Raw genomic sequence first — 26,933 nt, 5'->3', positions numbered from 1 at the left:
CAAGGGCCAATTGGAGTTGATGGCTAGTGTCCCTGACTCCATTACACATGCTCACAGGCTGCTATAGCTGGTATATGCTGTCCAGCCCAACCTGAAAAGATTGGTCTGGGCAGCATAGTCCTATTGTATAGTATTCTTTATCAACCAACGAGCTGATGCCTGTAAATCTCCCAGTCATGAATCTAAATTGAGCCAAATGCAGATGTGTGAAGATGTGCAATGAAATGCTCATATCAGTGAAGTTTACACTGTCATCAAGACTAGCTAGTGGCTATATTGTTTGAGGTAGCAGGACATTCATTATTCTGCTGTTGCCACAGACTTTGTCATCTTGTGGAGATTGGTTAACACTTTAAATTCTGTACCTAATTTTGGTTTCCTTTTTCCCTTAGCTGGCTGAAAACTTGGCCTTGTTTTGTTTTTCACTTTGACAATTTATCCCTCTACTCCAGTCCAATATATGATGGGCATAAATGTTTTTGTTGCACTGGTGATACTAGCCTTGCCTGTGTCACCTTGCCTTACACAACCTTGCCTGTTCGGCACCATGCAACTGACCTGAGAGAAGAGTTTGTGTTTTTTAAACCTTATCATCATTTGGAGGGGATGTGTGTAAATACAAGCAGGGAAGGAGGAGGGAATTAATACTGCAATTGCATTGTACTGAGACCTGGTGTGCTGCATTAATCACACTTACCAGCTGGTTCAAATTCAGGTCATGGATGAGTTCAGTGGTTTTAGGCAGGGCATAATCATGTCAGCTATTCCTCTGTAATATGAAAAGTCATAACACTACTGGCCTACCTTAGAAGGTTGTTGGGAGATGACAGAGATGTGAAGAGCTGTTCTGACACATGGGGGGAAAGTGTAATATAAGAAGTACTTTTCTAATGTTCAAAAGAACATAAACAGAACCTTGACTGCAGAAGCTTCAGATGATACATACACCTTCCACTGGTGTGACCAAAGAGAGGCCCGTGCTTGGCAATATAAATTAAACATTACTATGAAGGACCCTGGAAAAAAGAGTGCAATCCCCCCCCCCCAACAGGGGGGACATTTTCTTCAGTGGAACTGGTAGCACAAGACATACTAAGTAATAACTGAATCCACCCAACTCCTCATGGATTATGTTGAAAGCATAACCCATAATCCTCAAGGACGTGCTAAATCTTTGGCTGGGACTTACTTACTCAGCAGTAACTGTTTGAGACCAATCCACACAGCACTTTTCTCCATTTTGATTTACAGAAACACTGCCCAAACTAGGTTAGGCACAAAATCCATAAGGATGCAAGGATACTTAGCAGGAAATGCCCTTGTGCCTACTATCCCCCTCCCCATTACTTCCAAAATGCATTTTTTTGAAAATCACATGATTTCATTTTGAAGTTGGAAAGATTCTGAAACCAAAGATGGAACCACAGTTAAATTTCTCAGAAACTGTGACTGAGGAAAGAGAATAAAAACAACTTTGGAAAATAAAATTAGTAATAAAATATGACTAGAATTGGGTAGTGGAACCTTTATGACCAACAATATTTTATTCAAGGTATAAGCTTTCATGTTTTAAGACCAATTTTTAAGACCAAATTTTTAAGACCAATTTTGTTGGTCTTAAAGGTGCCACTGGACTCAAACTTTGTTCTGCTTCTTCAGACCAACACCGCTATCCACCTGAATCTAGACTGGGTAATGTAAATGCATTTCCTCATAAGTAAATGTTTAGAGTGCTTACAATCATAAGTTGGGGGTGATTAGAAATAACCTGGCAAACATTCCCAATATCAAAGAACAAGACCGTAGATTTATACCCTGCCATTCTCTCTGAATCAGAGTCTCTGAGCGGCTTACAATCTTTATCTTCTTCCCCCACAACAGACACCCTGTGAGGTGGGTGGGGCTGAGAGAGCTCTCACAGAAGCTGCCTTTTCAAGGACAACCTCTGCGTGAGCTATGGCTGACCCAAGGTCATTCCAGCAGCTGCAAGTTGAGGAGTGGGAAATCATAACTGTTTCTCCCAGATAAAAGTCCGCACACTTAACCACTACATCAAACTAGCTCTCTTGTGTAAACAATTATACCATTTTTGCCATAAGGGGTGCTGATAAATTTGTTGCTATACTTCAATAGCTATTCTATGTTTCACAGGAAGAACCCCCCCAAATAAATGGTGTCTAACCCAACTGGCTTCTTCCATACCAAGAAGCACTTACTATTATTCCTAAAAATGACAACATAACAAGCGTGACAAACACCACCCACGATGATCTTATCGCATCTCAGCTGGGAAAAGATGACGTACATGGTTTAAAACAAAATGAGCTCTGAACAAAAATGGCCTAAGAAATTAGTTTGATTTTTGTATGCTTACTATACTGATAGTGTACTGACATGACATTCCCAATTCATACCTGCATATTTTTATTTTTGGTTTGCATTACTATTGTTATAACCAACATGTTGAGTAAAATAAGTATGTAAGTGTCACAGGAAAACTGGCTTCCATTTTTTACATTGATAGGCAAAAATAATGCAGACAAGTAAGAAAGCACAAATAAAAACTGACATAACTACTGCTCCCTATACTTAATGGGGTAGAAACATCCTATTTGCTTGTGCTATCAGTTCTAGCCTTAGCTCCACCCTTCTCATTTTGGTTTTGTTGAAGATGAGTTAATTCTCCCACAAAGAAGAATTATTTAGAACCAAGTGGCAGAATATAAGCCGCATTCACTATATTTATACCTTTATTTGGTTTAGTTTTCACAATATGACACCTTGGTAATAACAATGAAGATGGATTCAGAGATACTTAGCGGCATTCATCTTCAGCAGGTTTACTTAACAGTAGCTCAGAGTTGCTTATTTTACCTACTTTCTTAGAGGAAAACAGATTTCAAAAGTTTACTTAAACATATTATACAAAAGCAGTTCTAAACCCCTGAAAGAAGAAAAGTTAACAATATATACCATGAAAGTACATACATTCCTAAAGATGTTCTGATACTGAAGCCAGTTATAAACGGTATTCACAGTGTATCCTCATTTACAAGATAATCCCTGCCATACAAACAATACATCTGGATAATTAAACATAAAAAATTTACTTTCAGCATACATCATTGTTATATTTTGCCTTCCCATCAAGTGAAATTTCACATTAAATCAATTTTCTGACTATCATGAATGATGAAAAAATTCAAGAAAATATGATCTATGTGAAAAGCAGTTGTGTTAGCTATGAAAGCAACTAAACAATTTCAACAGATGGCTTCAAGTTAAAGGCAAGGTGGATTGGAATAGCAAAATCAGAAATATAATCTACAGACCACTGAGGACAGCAGCAGTATCGGGGCTTCAGTCTTTGGTTCATGGGCATTGCCTTTTCCATGACCAAAATTAAAACCTTCCAAAATTGAAGGAAATAACTACTTCATTCTGATGGAAGTCATTTTGGTCTTCTGCCTTTAAAAGGACACTTCTGATGTTTCTCAGGACTGAATCATTTTCTTCTGTGCATCAAAGATGTATCTTTTGAAGAGAAGAGTGATATGAACAGGCTGGGCTGAGTCAACCTTGTTGCTTTCATCCTCTTTTGCTGGATCTCCCTTCCCTGCCTTGGGCTTCTTCTTGGACGTGGCAGTCAGAATTGCCTTTGTTTCTGGCCTCACCCCATCTGAAAAGAATAAAGACATATTAAAAAGGAAAAACCTCTGGGCAAACATTTCAAAATTATTAGTGTCAAACTCAAAGTGGTTTGAATGTGAGCTCATTCCCACAAAATTCTAAAGTGAGAACAGCAGTCCAGAAATCCCAGGAAAATTGGCAATTCCAACACCTCCAACACTTTATTCACTGAATAAGTGAATAAACAAGACAACCTCCTGAAAACAAGTTGCCTACATTACACACAGAGACACATTACATGCTCAGTTTTTCTCCTGAATCCCTTTATGAGCATTCAGAGGTCTGGTCTGCACAACCAGCATATGGGTAACCAACCTGGGTCTGGGCTATACGACTTCATTCTACCACAAGTGAGGACTCCTGTGGCAAAACACTGAATAATTTTTTTAAAAATTTGATATATAGGGAACGTAGAAAGATTCTGGTTTCAGCTTCTTAACATGCTATTTTTCTAGGTTTTCACATTTTTTGGTCTCAGAGTTTTCCATCATGTGATTCATGGTAAAATCCAGATACAGGATACTGCCTCATCTGCTTTTTATAAGACAGCAGTCCACAATCCTCAACTCACATCTCCTAATGCCCCAAAATAACTTTCCAAGTATTGAACACATGTTGACGTATAAAGTTCTTCTCATTTGGAAGAATGTATGCAACTGCCTTGTCGAATGGTCACCAGCACATCATAAATTGCCACGTCTGTATTGGCTCTCAGGCAATTTGCTCTGAGATGTGGGTCACTGGTTTATCATAGTTTGGGTGTGTTTGAAAGCCTGTGTATTTGAGACACATAGAAGCTGTGTTTTACTGTACAAAATCTAAGCATTTCTCTCCTCCTCCAATCAAATTTCTGTGTTGTACATCTGCATTCTGACTCCTTTCTTTGCAACTCCTCTCCCATCTTCAGTCTGGGATATAAGGACTCAGGGAATTCCATTCCTATTTGTATCAGGTGAAGGGAGGATTGACTCTCAAAAGCTCATACTCTGAAAACCTTGTGGGCCTTTATACTGTCTACTCTAAGGTCTACTGGACTCAAATCTGGGTGTCAAAAACCAATTCCAATTTAAAAACCATTTAAACTATTTTAGTATACATAAACAGAATGACACAATTATTTATATTTTCCTTTCTTCCAATTAACGTCTGCATATGAAGCTGTGATTTTAAATCCCTATTAAAGATTATTCATGCAGGACTAAGAGGGTAGATTGTTATTCTAGGATATTAAATCTGGAATTAAAAGCCTGCCCTTGTGTTTGCGAACTGTGCTGAAGTCCCTGAATGGAGACTCTGTAATTTTAAGTTGTCATAATGGTGACTTTTAAGACCTATAAGGGCAGTTCAAAGCAGCAGAATAGAAGAGAATAAGTCTGGTCCAGGGCCTGCACTCAAGGCCTTTTATTTCTTCTAGTGGATGACAGAGACCTCTGTAACAGCATATTCAGTGCCACCTAGCTGAATATTTTGAAAACGTAGTTCTTGGGCAATGAGCCAATTTCAGCTCAGGTATTTCTAACCTGTGGTGTCACATAACCTTATCTCAAACACTTAATCAGCTTCTCTCCCCTCATACTGAAATTCAGAGACAGATTCTCATATCGTGACCCGACAAAAAGATTGAGATGCTTATGATTTACTGGAGACAGGACGTCTACAAGTGCAGGTGATCTGTTCCACTGCAGACAAACTAAATGGTCATTCACAGCTGACTGTGGCAATTCAGCACCGGAAATACTTTTTTTTTTTAATAGCCTTGTCAGACAAATATATCCACCATGTGGTAGATGGCACATATTGTATTAGCCTAAAGAAAAGAAGAAGTCACTGAAACAAGGGCCAATGTTTGTTATGTTTTTTCTCCTTTAATTATAAAAATGTTTCATTCCAGGCACTAAACTACGTCAGAGATTACATGACCTGAGAAGCTTAAGAGGCACTTTTAACAGAACATTTTTGAGGATATAACTCTTAGGTTTTTTGAACCTAAAGAAATAAAACATGAATGCAATGAACACATGAATTCAATAGGCATACTCATCAGAGAGCTATGGCTAGCTGTACAATCTGCAACACCTTTTCACAATGTAACATAAATATGTCTAAAATCATCCAATAAATGTATATGACAAAGTATGTCTTTTTAACATCTTTTGCAAATTAGAATATTTCAAACTCTTCTCCAAAATATGCTGTGTTTGAACCTCTTCATACATTACATTAACAGGCATCTCTAAGTTGCTTTTTGTGTATATGTACATGGGTGATGGCTAAAATATATGTTTGCAAATAAATGATAATATGCAGGCCCACTTGTTATGGAGCATGACTAGAAAGCACTCCTAAACTCTAAGTCTCTGTAATTTTTCTGTGTACTCTGAAAATACCAGCAAGTAAGTAGCAAATGAACAGGCTACAGGATTGTAACTTATGTTTTACTTTCACAATATAGTTAAGCCCTGCACTGTACTGTGTCCTAACCAGAAGTGAAGAGAAGTGCTGCTTTGATAAAACAAAGCTGAGGGGGAGACAATTATCACATGAGCCTAAAATATATTACAAAATAACCCTGTTCCATGACCAAATCCCCTTTTCAAGACTCAGTGGCTAAAAATCCTAGAAAGTTCTATACGTCTTTTAGTTTGAAGACTACGAATATGTTCCCTAATAATTTAAATAACTGTTCAAGTAGAGGGGGCTACATTTTTTAAAAAATCAATTTTTAAAAAATTTCTGTATCCATTAGTGAGCTTATTTGTTATTAGAGTAATCAGCACCTCCTGGTTGTTTCCTTATAAATAAAAGGCCTGAGACCAAGGGTTCTTGCACAGTTCTCATTCATGGAAATACACACACAGGAGAGGCTCACTGGAATTGTACCATAGGCTTGTCAGTTCCCAGGTCTGGGTGGGGGATCCCCCAGTTTTGCAGGTTCCTCCCCACCGCCAGCCAGCTGGCCGGCAGCTGGAAGCCCACCCCAACAGTCACAATGTGCTTTTAGATCTCAGTAGGGCTGCCACGTCCGACTCAAATATCTGGGGACTTTGGGGGGGTGGAGCTGGGAGCAAGAGTGTGATGAGCACAAATGAACTCCGAAGGGAGTTCTGGCCATCACATTTAAAGGGACTGCGTGCCTTTTAAATGCCTTCCCTCCATTTGGAATAATGAAGGATAGGGGCACCTTCTTTGGGGGCTCACAGAATTGGACCCCCTGGTCCAATCTTTCTGAAATTTGGGGGGTGTTTTGAGGAGAGGCACCAGATGCTATGCTGAAATTTTGGTACCTTTACCTCAAAAAACAGCCCCCTAGAGCCCCAGATACCCATGAATCAATTTTCCATTATACCCTATGGGAATTAGTCTCCATAGGGAGTGCCCAGCAGGCATTTGCCCCCCTCCAGCTTTCTGATGACCCTGAAGCGGGGGGAGAGCCTCCAAACTGGAGGATCCCCTGCCCCCAACTTGAGATTGGCAGCCCTAGCTATCAGGAAGGTTTAGAAGCTTGCAGCTGCTTGTGTTTTGGAAGGGGTATGTGTGTGTGCCTTAAAAGTTCAGCAAGGCTGAAACTCATGGGGTATGGCAAGCAGGCCAAGCCACGTTGTGTGAGAAAAGAAGACAGAGAGCCCAGTCCCTCTGTTCGTTTTGCATTCCTTTCAGAAGCTGTTTATATAGTAAAAGGGATAATAAAGAATTAACCAGAACCTGATTATGGAATAGAGGAAAACTCCATCCCCTAGACCCCACTCTCCTTAAGTTAGTTGAAATAAAGTGGACAGTAACATTAAGTAACTCCAGTGGAAAGCTATCTGTACCATTGCCCCAGGGAGATCACAAAAGTGTGGACATGCAAACTGTTTATTTTGGCTGCTTTTTGAGTGTGTGTTCACTTTTATTTAGTGGAAGTCCAGCTGCTGGGGAACAAAAAAGAGGATAAGAAAATGAAGACTATTCAGAGGAACTGCACTGCTGTATTTTTATTTATTTGGAATGGGAAAGTTTCCCAGCTCCACCCCCAAAGTCCCCAGCTATTTCCTGAGTTGGACCTGGCAACCTTATTGTGCCATAAAACACCTCTGTGCTCACATTTTGTGGGTAGCTCCAGCATTATGCAACAAGCCCTATTACTGTGTGCATGCTAATGCTTCCATGTAAAGGATGCATGCCAGATACCTGTATACATGCATCATTATGCAACAGTGTGAATGCATCTGGGACTGGGCCAGAGTTCCTAGACATGTATATACAGGCAGTTTAACCCATATACTACACACCAACATAGTTTACTCTAACTAGTATTCACACAGTAATAGTATCTGCCATGAAATGTGTACAGTTGATCTAAGCTGTGAAATAGAGAAGAGATAGGAACATAAAGTCAACTTTGTATATGTCAAAGGTAACACAACAGAAACTAGAAACTACAAAAAAAAAAGTATTATAAAGTGCATTTCCAAAAGGAGAAATTTGCTCCAATTTGCTCCACTCTGTATTCTGAAGGAAAGGTGGGGGAGAGGAGTATACTTCATCTGCAAGTTTCCACACCTATTCTAGGAGGGAATTATCTCCAAGGCATTTTATAGCAGGGGAGCTGGAAGAAATATGGTCGCTTCTGCAACTGAAATCACAGGCTGCCAGCCAAAAGCAGCTCAGGTATTACTGCAAGGTATCTAAATTACTTAATCAGATCCCAGGGCCTATATTCTGCAAACAGATTAGGTGGCTGCTGGCATCGTCCCCCGACAAATGGCATGTAGTGGGTTTTTTTCACACTGGTGCCAGGAGGTCTATGGGCTGAAGAGGCTCTGTGACACCAAGCAGCACAAAAGAGGAAAGCACAAGCAGACAGACGGGGAGGCACAATCTAGGTTTCATCTACCTTGGTGGATTTCTCACATTACACACAATGCATACTTTACATTTTACAAGACCAAGGAAATGAAGGAAAATATATCTTTCACCAAAGAAGACATCAGCCCTTTAATAGCTAAAATGACGGATATTTTTAGATGGAAGTCTAGTTTAACTTACTTATATTAAGGGTCTAATCTCTTTTGAACAATGACTATGTAAGCTTGAATACATACAGAGAAATCTGTTCCATTAATTAAGTGCTGCCTCTACTGCTTGCAAATGTTAATAGATTTCTCTCTCTTTTCTCTGTTGGACAATTTCTTTATTTTGCCAACTCGCTAATGGATTAAATTGAAAAGTCTCTGTGTTTTTTTTAAGGTAGAAGAATGTAGCCTCAAATTTCTAACAGATGATTGGGCCACACTGCCTACCTACCTACATAAATACCTACATAAATTAATATTATTAATGGACAGGCCTCTTAGGCACAGCTGATAGAAGGGAACATATTCTTTCCCACCCAACATCGGTGTTTGCCATCAAATACAGAAGATCTGTGGAGCCTTCCTAGCAAAGGTTATTTTTACATCATACTAACCTATACCCGGAGAGAAGTACACCATCCACAGTCCTTAACCTGCATCATTCGTGAGTAAGCACTGTTTCATCTGAAATGGCCACAAGGCGTCAGGGTATGTTCCACAGTGGGGCAAACAGGGCTCTCCCCAGCTGTTTCAGCTTGGAAAAATGGCACAGGAAGAAAGGCTGAAGTCCCTACTCCCCCGCATGCTCTCAAGCTGAATTGGTCCATGCCACACTTGGGAATGTTAGTTCCGCAGCATCATGTATGTCTGCAAGTCATGTCAGGAGGCCCTCCTCAACACATCTCTTCCAGTTTGGCCTCAGCAGGAAACATTAATTCTAAAGCGTCAAATGGAAAAATTTCAACTTCCTTGGCAGAAGTTGTGCATCCTTTTCCTAACTAAAGTCTAGTCTTGCTTATTTAATTCCTTTCTTAAGATAAATTGTAGTCCATCTTTTTATAATTGCAATGCAAATTTTCATCTCTGGCTTGTGTACGCAACTGAGTATAAACATATGCAATCAGAGCTATTTGGAATTCAAATTACACACAACAAAAAACCCCCCCAGACTTCTATTTCTTCAGGGGACAAAACTTCAAGAAATGGCAGAAGTTGCTTTCAATAATATTTCTACCATCTATTGCCTGACTTTTTGTACCTCCTTAACCAGAGCTAGCCAGAAAAACCCAAGGGCTGTAGTAACTGATCCCTTAAGCATCCCTGGATGCTTCAATGAATGGGATACTTTTCTCCCCCAAATTATCCACATTATCAATCTATGAGGGACATTGTTATATGTGCATGCATGCGGCTTCTGTTAATTGGAGCAGACAGTAACGGGTTGCATGGATAAATGGTCTGACTCAATATAAGGCAGTTTCATGTATTCATATTATATATCCCATGTTCCTGTTACATATTGATGGAACAGGTAGAAAATGCTAGAACAGAAAAATTGAACTTGGGTTTCCCGGAATCAGTAATAGGGATGGAAGAAATACATAGATGAGCCAAGGCCACATTTTACTCATTTTCAGGTGATGACAAATATTGTATGCAAAGGTAGCAAACTGTTAGGTCGGATTAGGCAGGCAGGAGTCCAAAACCGTTCTGAGGACAAAGTTCAGGAAGTCAAGCAGGAGCTGAGTCACCACAGCAAAATTGCAAACCAGAAGCAGAAGTCAGTGTCCAAAGCCAAAGGGTCAGGGTGCCAAGGAATTCAAACTAGTCAGGAACTGGAATCAGGAAGGAGCGTGGATGCAAGCCAGGGAATTGACTTGTTGCTTCCACGAGGTTGCCAAGTTCCGGGTGCGAGTTATATGGGAGCCTCAATCAGCCTGCTCCCTGGGTGGCCGTACTTCTCCTAGAACTCAGGGCTAAGAGATTGGAAGCATTGGTGCACCTCATGCCTGAGTTCTGAGAGTGTTTTCCGAAGCCGGCTCCACATTCTTGAGATGGGAGGGGGAGAGCTTGGAGGAGACTGATTGTCAACAGCCGGTGCTGGTGCCTGGAATATGGGGAGAGTGATTGATGGGCCAGCTGTCGGCTTCGGCACTGGAAGGCCGTTCTTCCTGGTCTGTTAACCCTTTCAGGGCTCCTCAGGGCTCATGACACAAACAGAGTTTGAAACAAGTCGGCAGAGCTTGTCACCCCCAAGGCCAAGCGGCTTAAAAACTATATATTGTAGCCAACCAGATGCCTGGTGACAACCCCTCTATTTTTCAATACAAAAAGTTATCAGGCCCCTAGTAAGCTATAATACATGCCTCATAGGCTGTCTTCAGCTGGATAGTAACAAACTGCACAGGCTTGGAATGAGGAAGGGAGGGATGGGTGAAGAAATCCCCTCCTCTAAACAATACCCTCTCTGTTATCCTAATGGTTGTGAGGGTCTCCTGAGTTTGTTGGGGAAATTAGCTAGGAGATCCCTAGGCTATGCAAGAGAGGGCAATAAGCAGGATTTCCACCTATGGGGATTTCTTCCTCAGTAGAACTCTCAAATGAACCAGGTCTATTGAAATTGTTTTTATTAAAGAAAATTAAAAGAAATAAAATCAAACGTATGAATTGAAAATGCATTCTATAAACACTCATACAAATTCAGAAAATAAAGAAAGTAGCTTTATAGAGAAAAGAAGGGAACTTATTTTACACAGGACTATATCGGAAGATTGGAAGCTCTTACCGTGAAGCTTCCTTCTCAGTGGTCCTGGAGTGGGACGGTCTGAAACTGTTGGGAGTAGGCTCCTCCTCCGGAAACAGGGTCATTGATCATTTGATCCGGCCTGGGGGAGGGGCCACTCTGTTGGAAACTCTCCAGTCCATAGAAAAGCCATGCTCCCTTATCAGTAGAATTCTATAAAACAAACTCTGCATCACAGTAACAAAACACTCAGAGACCATAATGATGCAACACCATTTTAACAACTGCAACAGCAGAACAAACTGCAACCAATAAGCAATTTCCACTACCAGTGCCCCAGTACCTCCACAACCAAGCTCCCACAGCTACCAGCCTGGAGCAAGGTACAACACTGGACCGTCCCACTCCAGGACCACCGAGAAGGAAGCTTCACAGTAAAAGCTTCCAATCTTCCATTCTCTGGTGGTCCCTGGTAGTGGGACGGTCCGAAACTGTTGGGACATACAAAAGCAATATATACCCCAGGCGAAAACCACTACATTTAATGTATAACCTGTTGTAGCACCCTGTGGCCAAAGGCCGCTTCAGCAGATGCCCACCTATCCACCTTATAATGCCTGGTGAACGAATGAGACGAACTCCAGGTGGCTGCCCTACAAATGCCTTCCAGGGACGAGAAGGACTTGTACACTGCAGATGTGGCCGCTCCTCGTAAGGAATGAGCCGTAATTCCTCCTGGAGGCTCTAACCCTGACACCATGTATGCTGCAGAAATACATTGTCCCAACCACCTGCTCAGGGTCGAAGAAGTAACTGGTTTCCCCAAAGAAGGCGAATGAAAGGAAACAAACAAGGACTCTGACCTCCTAAAGTCCTTGGATCTGTCTATATAAAAACTCAAGGCACGCTTAACATCTAACGGATGCCACTCTTTTTCCTTCTTATGTTTGGGATTGGGACAGAATGAGGGTAATACCAAGTCCTGAGACTGGTGAAAAACTGAATTCACTTTATGCATAAATGTTGGATCAGGTCTCAACACTACCCTGTCCTCATGAAAGGTACAAAGATCTTTATCCACGGACAGAGCCTGCAACTCAGATACCCTGTGAGCAGAGGTAATCCCAACTAAAAACAGCGTTTTAAGGGTAAGATCCTTCAGGCTACATAGCCATGGGTTCAAAAGCTGCATGACATAACACCTTCAGCACCACATTTAACTTGCATGTAGGAAACCTATGTGCAGTAGGGGGATTCAACAGGGACACCCCCCTCAAAAACCGCTTAACATGTGGAGGCAATGACAAGGAACCCCCTTTTTTAGCTCCATGAACAGCAGAAAAAGCTGTCACCTGCCAACGAAGGGTATTAGTAGCCAACCCCTTGTCCAGGCCCTTTTGCAAGAATAGCAGCAGCTTCCGAACTGGTAACTTTAAGGGATCCCAACCCCTTTCCACGCACCAGCTGGAAAAGACACGCCAAGTGTTATTATACACCCGAGTGATAGAACATTTTCTGGATGCCAACATAGTGTCAATCACAGATTTGTCAAACCCCAACTTAACTAACTGCGACCGCTCAACCTCCACGCAGTTAACTGTAACATGTCCAGCTGAGGATGGCAAACTGTCCCTTGTCTCAGCAATGTCTCGGATGCTGGGAGACGCCAAGGCTTCTCTGTCGACAGCCACATGAGGTCTTGAAACCACCCCCGTCTCGGCCAGAAGGGAGCAACCAGGACAAGCTCCACTGCTTGCTGACGAATCTTGTGAACCAACTGGGGAATCAGCTGCAGTGGAGAGAAGGCGTACAGAAGACCGTCCGGCCAGTCGCAGTTTAGAGCGTCTATGCCCTCCGCCTGATCGTCCTTCTGTTTGGCGAAAAACCATCGCACTTCATGATTGTCCGCAGTTGCAAATAAATCCAGTCACTCTGCCATATCTGCACTGAAGAGACTGGAACACCGCCTTGTCCAGCGACCATTCCATCTGATCCAGCCTCTGTCTGCTGAGCCAATCTGCCAGCCCGTTGTCCTTCCCAGCTACATGAATCGCCTTTATGGATAACAGATACTTCTCTGCCCAATCCAGTAAGCTGTTGGCCTCACTGCACAGTTTCCTGATTCTGGTCCCGTCTTGCCGGTTGACATAAGCTTTGGCTGTCATGTTGTCTATCTTCACTAACACGTGACTCCCCTGCAGCGTCGTCTGAAAACATAACAACCCCAGCTGAATCGCCCTCAGCTCCAGCAGGTTGATGCTCTGACGGGACTCCGTCAGGGTCCACTGACCTTGAATCATCATCCTTTGAGAATGCGCTCCCCAGCCAGAGAGGCTGGAGTCTGTAGTTACCACTTTCCTCTGTGGCTCCTTCATTGACACTCCTTACTGAAAATGGGATGGTTCCAGCCACCACTGGTAGCCCTTGGATACCGTGTCTATCACCCACTGATCTGCAACCGACACCCTCCATCGGTCTGCAAAAAACTGTAGCCTCCCCTCGATAGGAAGCAGCTCTGGACTTCTGGCATAGTCATTGTGACCCTCCCTTTTTGGAGTCACTTTTGTTTCCCTTGACGCTTCGGCTAGAAAAGGATTTAGCATCCCGACTGCGAGACTGCCACTTCCCTCAGAAAGGCTTAAAACCCGAAGGCCGGGAGAATTTTTTGGAGGGCTGGAAGGATTTTTTAGGCTTAAAATCCTTCCTCTTTGAAGGCAAGACTTTCTTCTTGTCCTTCCCCTCAATCAGGAAGCATTCCAGTTCGTCCCCAAAGAGGCTAACACCTTTGAATGGTACGGCTGCCAGTCTAGCCTGTACAGCTGCATCCGCATCCCAAGTCCTGAGCCAGACGTTCCCGCGCGCTGCCACACTACAAGCCACTGCCCTTGTGGACAACTGCACTGCGTCTAGGGTCGCATCTGCAATAAATGCTGTGCCCAAGGCTATTTTCTTAAGCTCATCCTTGAATTCCTTTGGCACATCACTATCTGCTGAGGCCAAGTTGGATGCCCAGGTATATACTGCGCATGCAAATAGCGACCCCGCTGAAGACGCCCAGATGGACCAAGCCAAGGCTTCAAAGACCTTTCGTAATGCCTGTTCCATCCGTCTATCGCAGGCATCCTTGGGTAGCCCATCTGCATCCATGGGAAGCACGGATGTGGATAATAAAGGATCATCCACTACAGGCAATTTCAGCCGTTTAGTAGCCTCTGGACTCAACCCATACAGTTTGGAAAACAGATGTGGGTTAGATTTCGGCTTAGTTGGGTGTTCCCACTCCGCCTTAATAAGACTAAAAAAGGGGGCAGGCAAGGGCACCCCGGTCTGAGAAACTCCCACTTTGGGCATCATCTTCCCTGAGCCTGCGGGCAGGTCAGGGTCCAATTCTGCCTTCTCTCTGGGTGTGGCAGTAAAGTCCAGTTCCCTGAGGACTTTAGGGAGCAGTTTAGAATAATATTCCACTGGAAAAATCCTAGATTGCACTGAAGGAGTAGCATCCTCCTCCTCAGAGAGTTCCCCTTCCTCCTTTGCAGAGGAATCTGATGAAGAGTCAGGCTCCTCTTCCTCCTGAGAACTATCACAGGGAGAGGGCAAGCTCATACACAATTTTGCTTTCTTTGCGTCTGTAGGAACTGTGGTAATATCTAGAACTGCTTGCCTCTTCCTTTTCTGGGGGTGAGAAGGCACAGTAGAGCCTCGGGCAGGGGCAAACTCCTTGCTCAATTCTCTTTTTAACCAAGTGAGTAAGTTAAGCTTGGCATCCTCTCCAGTTAAATCCGGTTCAGAATCCTCTTGATCTTTTTTGGAAGTGGATCCTGAGTACTTTGGGATGGAAAAATCACTGATTGAGCCTGTCTCACTAATCTGTCCCCGTCCGTCAGCCATCTCAGCTACAGGAGAAGGCTGAAACAAAAGTGAAAGGTGAGAGGGAGAAGCCTCCGTTACCAGGCTAACTTCCTAAAGTGGCAACCCCTTCTGCTTAGTAAAGAACCGCCCCCCCCCCCGCAGGCCACGCTAACCGCGCCTGAGTTGGAGAGGCCTGCTACAGCATAAGCTTTTCCCCACCCCCGTTCAGGAGGGGTCCTGGGAAACTGCTGTAAGCTACCTGGTGGGCTTCCATCATCCCAGCGGAGCCCATCCCAAGCAAAAAAAAACAGTCCGCGCATTACAACGAGCTTTCCCGCTCTCCCTCAGACAGCTTACCACCTCCTCTCGAGTAGACACACTGTCTGAGTGAACCACCAAGTGCTCTCAGCCGCGCTGGACCTCAGTCATCTGCACTACACCCGCCGGCGCTGTGTGGGACCGCAAAGTTGGACTTGCCACTCTCCCCCCTCACCTCAACAGGCTTAGGAGGGGCGACCTCACTCTCCGCAGCAGTCCCCAGTTGTGCCACCTTTGCTGGGTAGAACCCAACGCTGGCGGTAAAATGCTCTGCCCGCCGCCATTGTGGCTGAAGAACCAGGTGGCAGAGACTTTTTTGCAAGGAACCTCGTTCTGCTCCGACGCACGACGAACACGTCCTGTCTCGTACCAGGGCCGTTTGGACTGGAGAGTTTCCAACAGAGCAGCCCCTCCCCCAGGCCGGATCAAACGATCAACGACCCTGTTTCCGGAGGAGGAGCCTACTCCCAACAGTTTCGGACCATCCCACTACCAGGGACCACTGGAGAATTACCTATTCCAGAACAGAGATTTGAGGAGAAAGGTGAGCAGAACAAACCAGCGAATTACCTATTCCAGAACAGAGATTTGAGGAGAAAGGTGAGCAGAACAAACCAGCGTTCTACTCAAAGAAGAAGTTGTACCCAATTTCATGTTGCGAGTGTAATTTAGTAATGTCCAGATAATGCACATACGCACGCACACGCAAACAGTGTCACAAGAAAGCCCAAGAAGAACCAGAGTGCATATGGATGCTATGACATGATTGTTCGTAGAACAGTGTTATGATGGTGTGAATGAAACAATGTATTTGAACCAAAGAAGCTGCATAGCTTTCCCATGGTTTGCGAATACAATGTAAAGTTCATGCAAAAATGTCTATTGTGTTGGGTGACCTCTAATAGACAAGACAAGAAAACTATTACGAAGGAGTGTGATGGGATTAAAATAGTTTTGACTATAGACTCACATAGGATAAAACCAGGTACAAGAAAGTCAGGCAAGGTGGGGAAATGGGTTAGCTGCAATAATCCCTCTACACGGTGGAGCCTTATGAGCAAAAAATTCTTCATGAGCTACTGGCATTAAAGTTGTGAGCTCCTGCATAAATCAGTTTGGTCTGGGGCCATTTTTCCTGAGCTAAGCTAAAAAGTGTGTGAGCTAGCTCACACTAACTCATCTTAGAAGGCACACTAGTTAGTTGTACTGCCTTTTCTATAAATTAATCTTTGGCATGGATGGATTTAAAAGAGGGAAGAGAACTGCTAAAACCAGGCCTTTGCACCTTCAAGATCAATTTTCTCAGACAAGCTTCTTGCTAATATTTGATGACACTGATTCCATGTGATTGTAGAACCTATTTTGATCCTATATGTAGACCAGGTGACAGTCTACAGGAGAGACCCTGTGAGATGCCGTCACTTTTTCCAGGGTACCAGACTAGTCCTTTGAGGGAAGAGGGGTCCAGCCATAACACCTCCTATGCATTAAATATAAAAGAATATTAGCTGGTGTACTCCTTAATATTATTAGTTGCTATATACATAAAACACTAGTTTTGAAACAGCTGCACTGGCTTCCTATTTGCTTCCAGGTTCAATTTAATATGCTGGTTCTTAGTTTTACAGACTTTCAAAACTTGGGACTCACATTGACCTCAGAGACTGCCTGTCCCTACAGGGACCTGCACATAGGTCCTCCCTTCTGCTGCTGTCTATCCAGCAGGTGCGGCAGACCTCTTCAACAAGAGTATGTTCTTTTTCCATTACAGCTCAATGTTGTGGAACACCCAGCCAAAAAAGGTTCAGAGAACTCTCATTGGTGGCCTTTTACAGCATGGGGTTTTAAGTTGCTGTTTTTTGCAGAGGGTGAAATACAATTTGTTTGGTGGCTATTTACTGTTGAGCAACTGGGATTTTTATAAAAGTTTGCTGATCTGTTTTATTTTTAGTGGGGTTGATTCCTTTTAGTGTTTGTGATACTGTATTTGCCCTGTAATTTGTAAACCACTTCAAGCATATGGAGGAGGCAGAATCTACACCCAAATAAATAACAACATCGGTTCTAACATTAACATTTGTTATTCCAGCATCATCTTAGGTTTTTAGATGATTTATAGCTCTCTTGCTGTTTTCAGTCATGCTAGCTTCTCTATGACTTTCTGGGGCACAACAACATTTTTTGTTTAGATGGACTTTGCTGCTTCTGAAGTCTTATCCTCCAGTCCTCTTTTTCCAACTTAGCCCTTTACAGCTGCCAAGCATTTTTTAAAGGGAAGGCTCTTTAGTCTTCCTTTTCTGTTTTTAGAAAGAGAGCCAAAAATTTAAAAATGCTGAGTTAATGGAAAAATCGTAAAAGGATGAATTCTACATACTGGAGAAGAGAAGTAAGACAATCCAATACCTTCTCTATGCCTGCCTAGGTTAAGAAAGGGATAATAGCCAAGCCACTAACTAATCAGAATATTGTGGTGTCATAATATATGTATGAGCTGAGCTTTCCAAAAGAACCAGAGAGAGAAGAAATATATACAGCTGAGCTCCAAACCCACAATGAGTAGTCTGTGCACTGGCCATATTAAGTATCAGAGCATGAGAAGTGCCAGTATTTAATGCGATGACAGTTCTGCTCACTGATCCTGAACTACCCATTTCAAGAGCCCCTTGTATGCTGAATGATCCCAAGAAAATGCATAAGCTGGAGAATTTCATAAACATTATTAAGGTTGGTACACTACAAATATCTCAAAAGCAGCACTCCTTCACTACTGAACTGTAGACGTCTATAGAGCAATGAGAGAAAGTACACAGCCAATGTGCTAAGACCAGAATGATGTAACCTAGGACTGGTAGGAAGAGGGATGGTTGAGACAAGCCCACAGAGGACTGGTGTAAATGTCATCTTTTAATCATCTTCTATGTGTAACTTCAATTTATATGACAGAAATCAGAAGCTCAAAGTGGACTGCTAGTTCGCCAGTGAATCATAGACATCAAGGCCATCCAATAAAATTCCTCTCTTATCCTAAGGTAAGATCACGCTAAGTCTCAACATCATCCAACCTTTTCTTTAGGAAAATATTCCAAAGCATCCTTAATTAGCATAAACTAAAAGTGGATTAGCTATATTTAGTATTTTGTACTACCACACAGGAAGACTGAATTGGCTGAACTTGGTTAACAATACAGAACCAAAGCTGTACTTGAGCAATCATTTGCTGCAATACCCCTGAGGAGTTGGCTTATTCAAACTACAACAAAAAAACTTTGGAAGGAGATTTCTTATTGAAATGATAATTATTAAAATAAAATAATATAGCATAATAAAAACTTGGGTTAAGTTTAGGAATGGCCATGAACCAAAGCACGAGTTGCAGTTTGTGTTTTGCGAACCACTGGTTAGTGAAAACGTACCTCCAAAGAACCGTCCCTGATCCTTCATGGGAGATTTGGGGACAGTGTATGCCTACCCTTGGCTTCCCCAGACACCACGCAGCTGCAGGCATCTGGGGAGGCAGCTTGAACTGCCTCTCCTCCCTCAATCAGCTTCCACAGGTGCCCTGCGGCAATGGAAGCCAATCCAGGGAGGGGAGGCAGTTCAAGCTGCCTTCCCTCCAAGCCCCAGCTGAGCCAATGAGTAGACCTCTCCCTGCAGGATCAGCTGTTTTGTAGCTTCTGCTAGGCTGTCCAGTTGAAGCCAGGCAGCCCAGCAGAGTGAGCAAAACAGCTAATCCTGCAGGGAGACATCTCCCTGCTGGCTCAGCTGCGGCTCTGCTCAGCTTGGGTCCCTGAGAATGGTGGACTATAGATAGTATAAATAAATAAAATAAATACAGTGAATAAATAGGAAGAGAAATAAATTTATCTTAATATATGCCTGGGCTCTGCAGTCAATAAAGTTAAGACTTAGGACTTCCATATCACATTATGGCAGTCTGCTGCAAAAAAGAGTTCTTTTTACACTAACTACTTACATCACTTTGGATTAGGGCTAGCTGTCACTGATTCTTTCTCCTTTAGACATATTCCCCGGTATCAGGAAACTCTAAAGCCTATTCTTGATTAGCTGCCAGTATCTGCACACGCATTATCAGACCCTTTTCTGGAATTCAGAGCCACGTTACTTGTTAGAGGTTCATGAAGAGTGCTGTTGCCGTCCCTTCACTATTGTAATCAGGATGCCCAATTAACTTCTTTAGTTCACTTGCACTGGAAGAACTCTGCCAACAGAAGCTTCTTGCTTCCCATCAGCATTCATATGTGACAGGAAGCTGACTGAAGAGCATAAAATACATTAATAAAACAATTTTGGTACTGGAAGTAATAATTATGGAGAAAAATGCACTGCTTTTAAACAAAAAGATGGGACTTTCATGCCCCTTGTCCTCTACCAAAGACAAGAAAAAACTGAACACACCAAAATGGAAGGACAAGTGTAAAACAGAACCCTCATTCATGATGGATTATTCACAGCCATTTTTCATCGATACAGGATTTCCTTAAAATGAACCCTTATGACCTTAACACACAAGCTCACAGCAGCCACCAAGAAGTATAGTGTTTGTGAGCAAGCTGCCACAGAACTTCTTAAAATTCCAAAGGCAAAAAGGCATTACAGCTTTAAATGGGAAGGTCTATCCTAAACTCAACTGGGGAAGGGGAAGCTAGACAAACAACTGAAAACTCTCGCAGTATGGAGAGCGGTGCCCTAATTCAAAACACCAGAAGTAATTCAGCACTATTTTAGGCGTTCAACAATGATAACAAATTTTAGCTGGTGTTTCAAGTTCTGGAGGGATCACCTGTTAACTTCTGGACAAGCATCACCCCACTTTTCTCAAACTGCATACACAGTTCATTTAGATATTGAAAACATGCTGAAGCAAGGAATGAGTGTTCACAATGAATGTTGTATGCTACAGAAAAGTTCAGATATTGGCTCAATCCATACATCACATTTCCTGGCCTCCAAATTAAAACCACCTTGGGTACCCCCATCAGTACTCTGATGAAGAGGGCTCTGGCATACAAAAACGTATGCAGTAATAAAGTCTTTAAGAAGCCACTCTTGTTATTACTTAAACTGCTAGCACAGGAATCCTCCTTTCTATCAGGAAATGAACCAAGCATCTTTCTATTAAACAATACTTTTCTGAAGAGCTTCTGAATTTACTCTGTAAAAAAAAAGTTCTCTCTCAGTTCAGAATCTGGATTCAGGCTGAGTCTTTCCCTTATGCCCAGGACAACACCTCCTCCCCCTTTCTTGTTAAGATTGAGACCAGATAAAAACGGGAGCTGTTCTTGTCATTCCCAGCCTTAAAATTCAATATATAAATTAAAACCTGTGTGACTAGACACTTTTATTCACATTAATCCAAATTCTAAGGCATTAATATTTTTAAAATTCCAATTCAGGCCCACGTTTCTCAATGCCAGCAGACACTGTGAATGTGCTAGTATATTTAGTTAAAATACTTCCATGGGGCTGAAATTAATATGGGATTATCCCAGAACTGATCTGGGGTCATGTATATTCAATAGTCCATTAAGGCAATACACTGTGATATGGTGGTAAGACAATGATGAATGTGGATGGTCACTTGCTTGAGATTTTACTAAATGATTACTATTGTCTCCCACGTCATGATAAAAGCAATACATTTATCACCTGGTTACAGTCGCTGTCCAGGGAAAGCCCATGCTGGCTTATTTTTTCTTTCTTTGGCTTATGAAAATTCAGTTCCTAACATGAGGACACTTATGTAAACATAACACAGAACAGTGGCTTGGAACTACCAGAGTATTTTTACAGATGGAAGAATTTCCACCACAACAGTATAACTTTTTCAGCTGCCTCCTTCCCTCATGGCCCAAAATGAAGTTTTGAAGGAATTTGGGGAGGTGGGGGGGGAGCCCCAAGGGCTGCAGAGAGGGAAGTGAGAAAGCTGTGATTTGTGGACAGAAATCTTTTCATCCTTAAGAATGTTCTGTTAGGTACAAGCCAGTGCCTGAGAGATCTCGCTTAATTGTAATCCTTTGTAAAACAGCTGCAGCCAGTTTGGTGTAGTGGTTAAGTGTGCAGACTCTTATCTGGGAGAACCGGGTTTGATTCCCCACTCCTCCACTTGCACCTGCTGGAATGGCCTTGGGTCAGCCATAGCTCTGGCAGAGGTTGTCCTTGAAAGGGCAGTTGCTGTGAGAGCCCTCTCCAGCCCCACCCACCTCACAGGGTGTCTGTTGTGGGGGAGGAAGGTAAAGGAGATTGTGAGCCGCTCTGGGACTCTTCGGAGTGGAGGGCGGGATATAAATCCAATTTCTTCTTCTTCTTCTTCTTCTTCTTCTTCTTCTTCTTCTTCTTCTTATTATTATTATTATTATTATTATTATTATTATTATTATTTGAAATGCAAGATGCTGTCTTAAACAAACACATCAACTTTCATTCCTGTGTGCTGGCATTCAGCAACAGTATCCCCCCTGAGTTATCTTTTATAATATTCTTGCCCTGCTTAAAAATGAATGCTAGGACTGAGCTTCATTTCATCCTTGAAACAGGGAACGTTGGACTGAAAGTAGCCGACTAACTTTCATTCTGATGTTATTTAAACTGGAAATGTAGATATGTGTTTGAATGGATGGACCAGACTTCAGGCTGGTATCTCCATGTTCAACAGATTAGGTATTCCATCCAGTAGGCAGCTCCAGGCAATCACTTAGGGAGTTAGAGACATGGAGGGGCAACAACCACCTCTCTTCCCCCTGCCCACCCACACCCACCTCCACCTGCAATGACTGGATCTACCCCAAGAATCAGCACTTTGGGAGGTACTCCCTCCGCCCCAGTGGACAGGTATGGGGTGTTTCTACTGTTTTCCTCCCTTCCTTCACGGCAGGGTGGGCCCAACCAGCCCTTTACTTCCTTTCCTTGCCATCATGCTAGAAGAGGAGGAGGATGGGTGACAGCTTCTTGTCCTATCCTGCCCTGGTGGTGGTGGGGGGATGAGAAGAGGGGGTGGGTGCTGCTACATTGCCCTTAGGGTGGGGCGAGAAGGGCAATGCTGCCATGCCACCCCTCGGGGAAGTTAGAGGAGGGAAAAGGGCAGTACTTCACATTACCTCTGCTTGCTGCCTCTCTGCCATGGAGGGTTACTGCAGAGCAGAAGATGGTGAGGAGGGCAGGCAGTAGCTTCATGCCATGATGTAGGTAGCTTCTTACTGTGCTGGGGGGGAGGGGCGGGAATGATGAGCTCACCTAGGGTGCTAAAATATGCTCCGGCCAGCCCTTTCAACAGAGTTATTGTATTATTTGTGAGTTTACAAATGTACAAAACGGAAATCTCAGTGGGCCAGTAGCTCATCCAAAGGCACGTGGTTGTTGGCTGCCAAATTAATTCTTTGGGGGCCACAATCAGAAGAGGATGCTGGTAACCTGTCTTCCTCCCAGCTAGCAGTGGTTTACGAAGCGGCAATGAGCAAGGCTGAACTCATTGCCCCCTCCCAGGCCCACACCACTGCCTCTTGGGTCCAAGGCAAATACCAGAAATGCTGGGAGTATTGCTGGTTTTTGGTTTTTCTCTCAGTTGCCAGTGGCATCAGAGGAGGTAGTAAGAATAATCTATGCCCATCATTGCCTACTGCAGGGCTCCCCAATGTCATGTCCGTGGGCATCATGGTGCCCCCCCCCACAACATCTCTTGGTGCTTGACAAGTTTTTAGAAAATGGGTAAGGCCAGAAGGGCTTTAGCCCAACAAAGAATCTGACTGACTACTGGAGATTTGATTGGCTGTCTAGTTTTTTAAAACTGTTACTTTGGCGGCAGCTGCCACCACAGCACAAGTATCTGAACCGTTTTAATAAAGTTAAGCTGTGGCAGTCATTTTGTGGCTGGCTGCACCTCCTGCAGCAACCATTTTGTTGCTGTGCCCACCATTTCTGAATATGAACGCAAGCTGAAAAAGGTTGGGGACTTCTGGCCTACCAGACTCCTGCTGTTGTTGCTCATGCCCAAGTCATGACACTGTCACGGTGTTATATAATCTTTGGAGGGTTTCTTCTCCCATGATGCTTGCATTAGCAATACACCTTAAACCAGCACTAACCAAAGGCCTCGCTATGTTCTACTAAATCTGATGGAGCATGCTAGCAATGAGTCAGTGTCAACAATGGGGCAAGGGGGGGGGAGATTTTTTATACATTACTTTCTCTAGGAATTTTTGGATGCAATACTTTTAATGATAAGACAAGCAAAGCATTCTAGGTGCACGGAGTTCACAGAAAATTTTCAACAATTGCTTCCAAAGTTGGCTTATAAATGCTGTAAAAGTATACAGTACAAACAGGAAACCAATAATACATTAATGACAGCATACTAAAACCCAGAGAGAACAGACTCCTGAACATTTTCAACTTTTCATAGCAATCATGAATGTGAACTTAAAAGAATTAAAACAGTGTTTCTTGCACATTGTGATTTGTCAGGGGGCCCCATAAGAGTGTTTTCAAGATGTTCACCCATGATCTAAAACAGTAGTGCACAGGATATGACCTAAGGGTTACTTATGGTGTGGTTCACAACTCCCACATAAATCTGGCAATTTTGGATGTACTGTTGGCCCTTATGCCTCACTCCACAGCTCTGAGCTCCTAGCAGGGACTGGGTAAGCAATGTGAGGGCCACTGGGTACTGTTGAAGCAGCCCCACGTGACATGCTTGGCAATTCTTAGGCAAGGCGGTAAGTTAAAAGGTGTGTTTTTCAAAACCACAATTCCCTCCACCTTTAAAATAATAATAAAATTCAATCTTGAATAGTGACTCTCAAGGGTTCAACCCCCTCTTCCTTCCATATAGAGCCCCAATGCAAATTATGACTGTCCAAGCCTGTAAACTGATCTTCAAGGTGTCTTACCAACTACTAAATATGTTGCCAAACTACCACACATCTCAGACTCTGAAACTCACAGAGCAAGGCCTGATGAAGTCATAGATTTTCATCATGAAGCTCACTTAGTTCTAATCAAGGTTGATTCCAGACCAAGCAACTGTTTAGAGTTGTGTACACCTGATTTGTATTTTTTGATTTGAGTTTTAAGTTTTTTGTTGGACCATGTATTGTTGTCCAGTGTAATGAATACTACTAAAAAAGAGAAAGGGATGAAGACCCAAGTAGGAAAATATCAAATTATTAATCCTGTCCTGAATTTGTAGAACAAAGTAAGAGTCCAGTGGCACCTTTAAGGCCAACGAAGTTTTATTCAGACTGTAAGCTTTCATATGCATTCATACTTCATCAGACAATCAAATGGGGTACAGTGAGCACAGCTACATATATCTGGTGGGCAGTGGTTAAGAATGCAAAGTAGTACAAAGTTAGAATCCAATGGCAAAATAATGAAATTAACAAATTGAAAAAAACATTTGGGCTGGATAGCATTTGCGTGGGAAACAAATAAAACAGTAACATGTCAGAATGGGAGAATGATGGTGAGAGTGTCATAAGGCAATAATTGCAGCCTGATAATTGCTCTATTAAGAACATAAGAGAAGCCATGCTGGATCAGGCCAATGGCCCACCCAGTCAAACACTCTATGCAACATTCTTACTTTGTTCTGTTGCTTCAGACCAACACAGCTGCCCACCTGGATCTATCCCAAATTTGTGTTACACTAATATACACATACTTTTCCAAAACTTTCTGCATTTCATTAGGGAGCAAATTGAACTTTTCATATTTGTACTGGTTTCTAGGATGCAAAATCATGAACAACTTGACACTGCAGTGGCACTGCTAGAGAAGGATTTATTAGGTGGTTCTGGTTATTAGGGAAAGACTTCTCTTTCTTGATGAGAAAGACAGAGGCTGTTTGAGAGCAGGTAAGTTCTGGCCAAAGCTGTGCTTGGAAAATCCTCACATCAAGACAGGATACAATCCTTTCATGCACAGTGCCAATTCTACACAATAGAACTCTCTAGCAATCCTTAAAGGCACATTTGTATCTTGGCTTTCAGTACGAGCAATCAAGAAAGAATGCAAGAAAACAAAACCATTTCCCAAGCACTGTTTGCTGGTGCCATAATTAATGTAATCAAACAATTCCACAAATTGCTTCCAATTGCTGGCGTCACTTTCATGTGCACAGCCAGACTTTCAAAAAAGGGTCCTTCTTTTCCTAAACCCTTACAGTGGGAACAAGGCTTTGCTAAACAATTTGGATAATTTGTACTGTAACAGGTCCCCAGGCACCCTTGACACAATTTCAGTTGCCATAAAATTTTCCTGTGTAATTGAAAGTCAGCTACTATATTTAAATAACAGCAACACTAAAAAGTTCAGACAGGTCAGTTCAGAAGTTCCCACAACTCAAGTTGGAGTCTTTTGGAGGTCGAATAGTTTTTAGGGTTCTAAACGGTAGATGGTGCAATATTCCCTTCTTTAATTAAAGAAGGTGGCTTTGGTTCAATTCCTTTCTTTCATATAGTGCACACCACTAGGGTTCTGATTTCAAGACTGTATAAGCCAAATGATCATAAACTTTTAGAAGTTTCATGAAGATATCTGCTGAGTGCTGCTTCTTTGCCATCCAAATCATGTGACATGGAAAAGACTGGATCTTTCGCCTGACATGCTAAATTGTTATTTGGAAAGAGGTTTCTATAGCTATTGGAGAACATTCAAGCATCTGTTGTCACAAACATGCAGAATGCCATGATCCATTCCAGGGAGAACTTTACCTCTGAGAGGAAGTTAAAATGTATTAATTTAAAATTAGTTAAAATATATATATATACACCACTTTTTGGAAGCATTCAAAGGCACAGGATGCACAATGTGGAAGAAGCCCTTCACTGTACAACAGTATAGCATTATTAGTACAATGTGGGCAAGGATCTAGCTGGGCAGCCATATACATCCTAGATTTAATTCTGGTAACTGTACCAAATCACAGATCTTGAGTTTCATCTCACTGTTCTTATTTTGTTTTCCAGAATTTGTACCCTACCTTTCCACACACTCATCCAAGGCCCATCAAGGAAACAATTAAATTTAAAAACATACATAATAAATACAAGTCCTAAAAACCATTAAAGCCAACAAAAAACAGAAATAAATGAAAAAAACAATAATAATTAAAACATTAAAGCAGGACGGAATCACTGAGGGAACATCAAACAATATAAAAAGGGTCTTCACCGCTGGAGAAAGATGGCAATTAAGGGGACAGACATCTTCCTGAGGAGAGTTCCACAGCTTTGGTGCCACAACTGAGAAGGCCCTCTCCTAGGTCTCAGAAGGTAGGATTGCTCAAACGGGGGGCCTTAAAAGATTCCATAATGACTGTGTAGGTTCAAAGGGAGTTGGCAATCCTTCACGTATGTTCATCCCAAAAAGCTTTACAGGTCAACATCCACACCTTGAATTGTTACGAGAAATAGACTGGAAACCAGCATAGATGGACCAAGACTGTAGAAATATGGTCTCTACAAGCCATTCCAGTCAAC

General features: G+C 42.6%; 1 protein-coding gene across 1 annotated transcript in view; it reads right to left on the bottom strand.

Moving 5' to 3' along the window:
* Positions 1-2,732: 2,732 nt before the first annotated feature.
* The window catches only part of EEFSEC (eukaryotic elongation factor, selenocysteine-tRNA specific), a 267,221-nt gene continuing 243,020 nt past the window's right edge, over positions 2,733-26,933 (bottom strand). Inside the window, exon 7 of the mRNA XM_060239699.1 lies at positions 2,733-3,679. Coding sequence (XP_060095682.1) covers positions 3,495-3,679 — 185 coding nt within the window. The 3' untranslated portion in view covers positions 2,733-3,494. The remainder of the gene's footprint in view (positions 3,680-26,933) is intronic.

Source organism: Heteronotia binoei, chromosome 5 (assembly GCF_032191835.1).
Source record: "Heteronotia binoei isolate CCM8104 ecotype False Entrance Well chromosome 5, APGP_CSIRO_Hbin_v1, whole genome shotgun sequence".
NCBI classification, from domain to species: Eukaryota; Metazoa; Chordata; class Lepidosauria; order Squamata; family Gekkonidae; genus Heteronotia; species Heteronotia binoei.
Note: the sequence above shows the minus strand (reverse complement) of the source record. Positions and strands in the feature narration are given on the sequence as shown.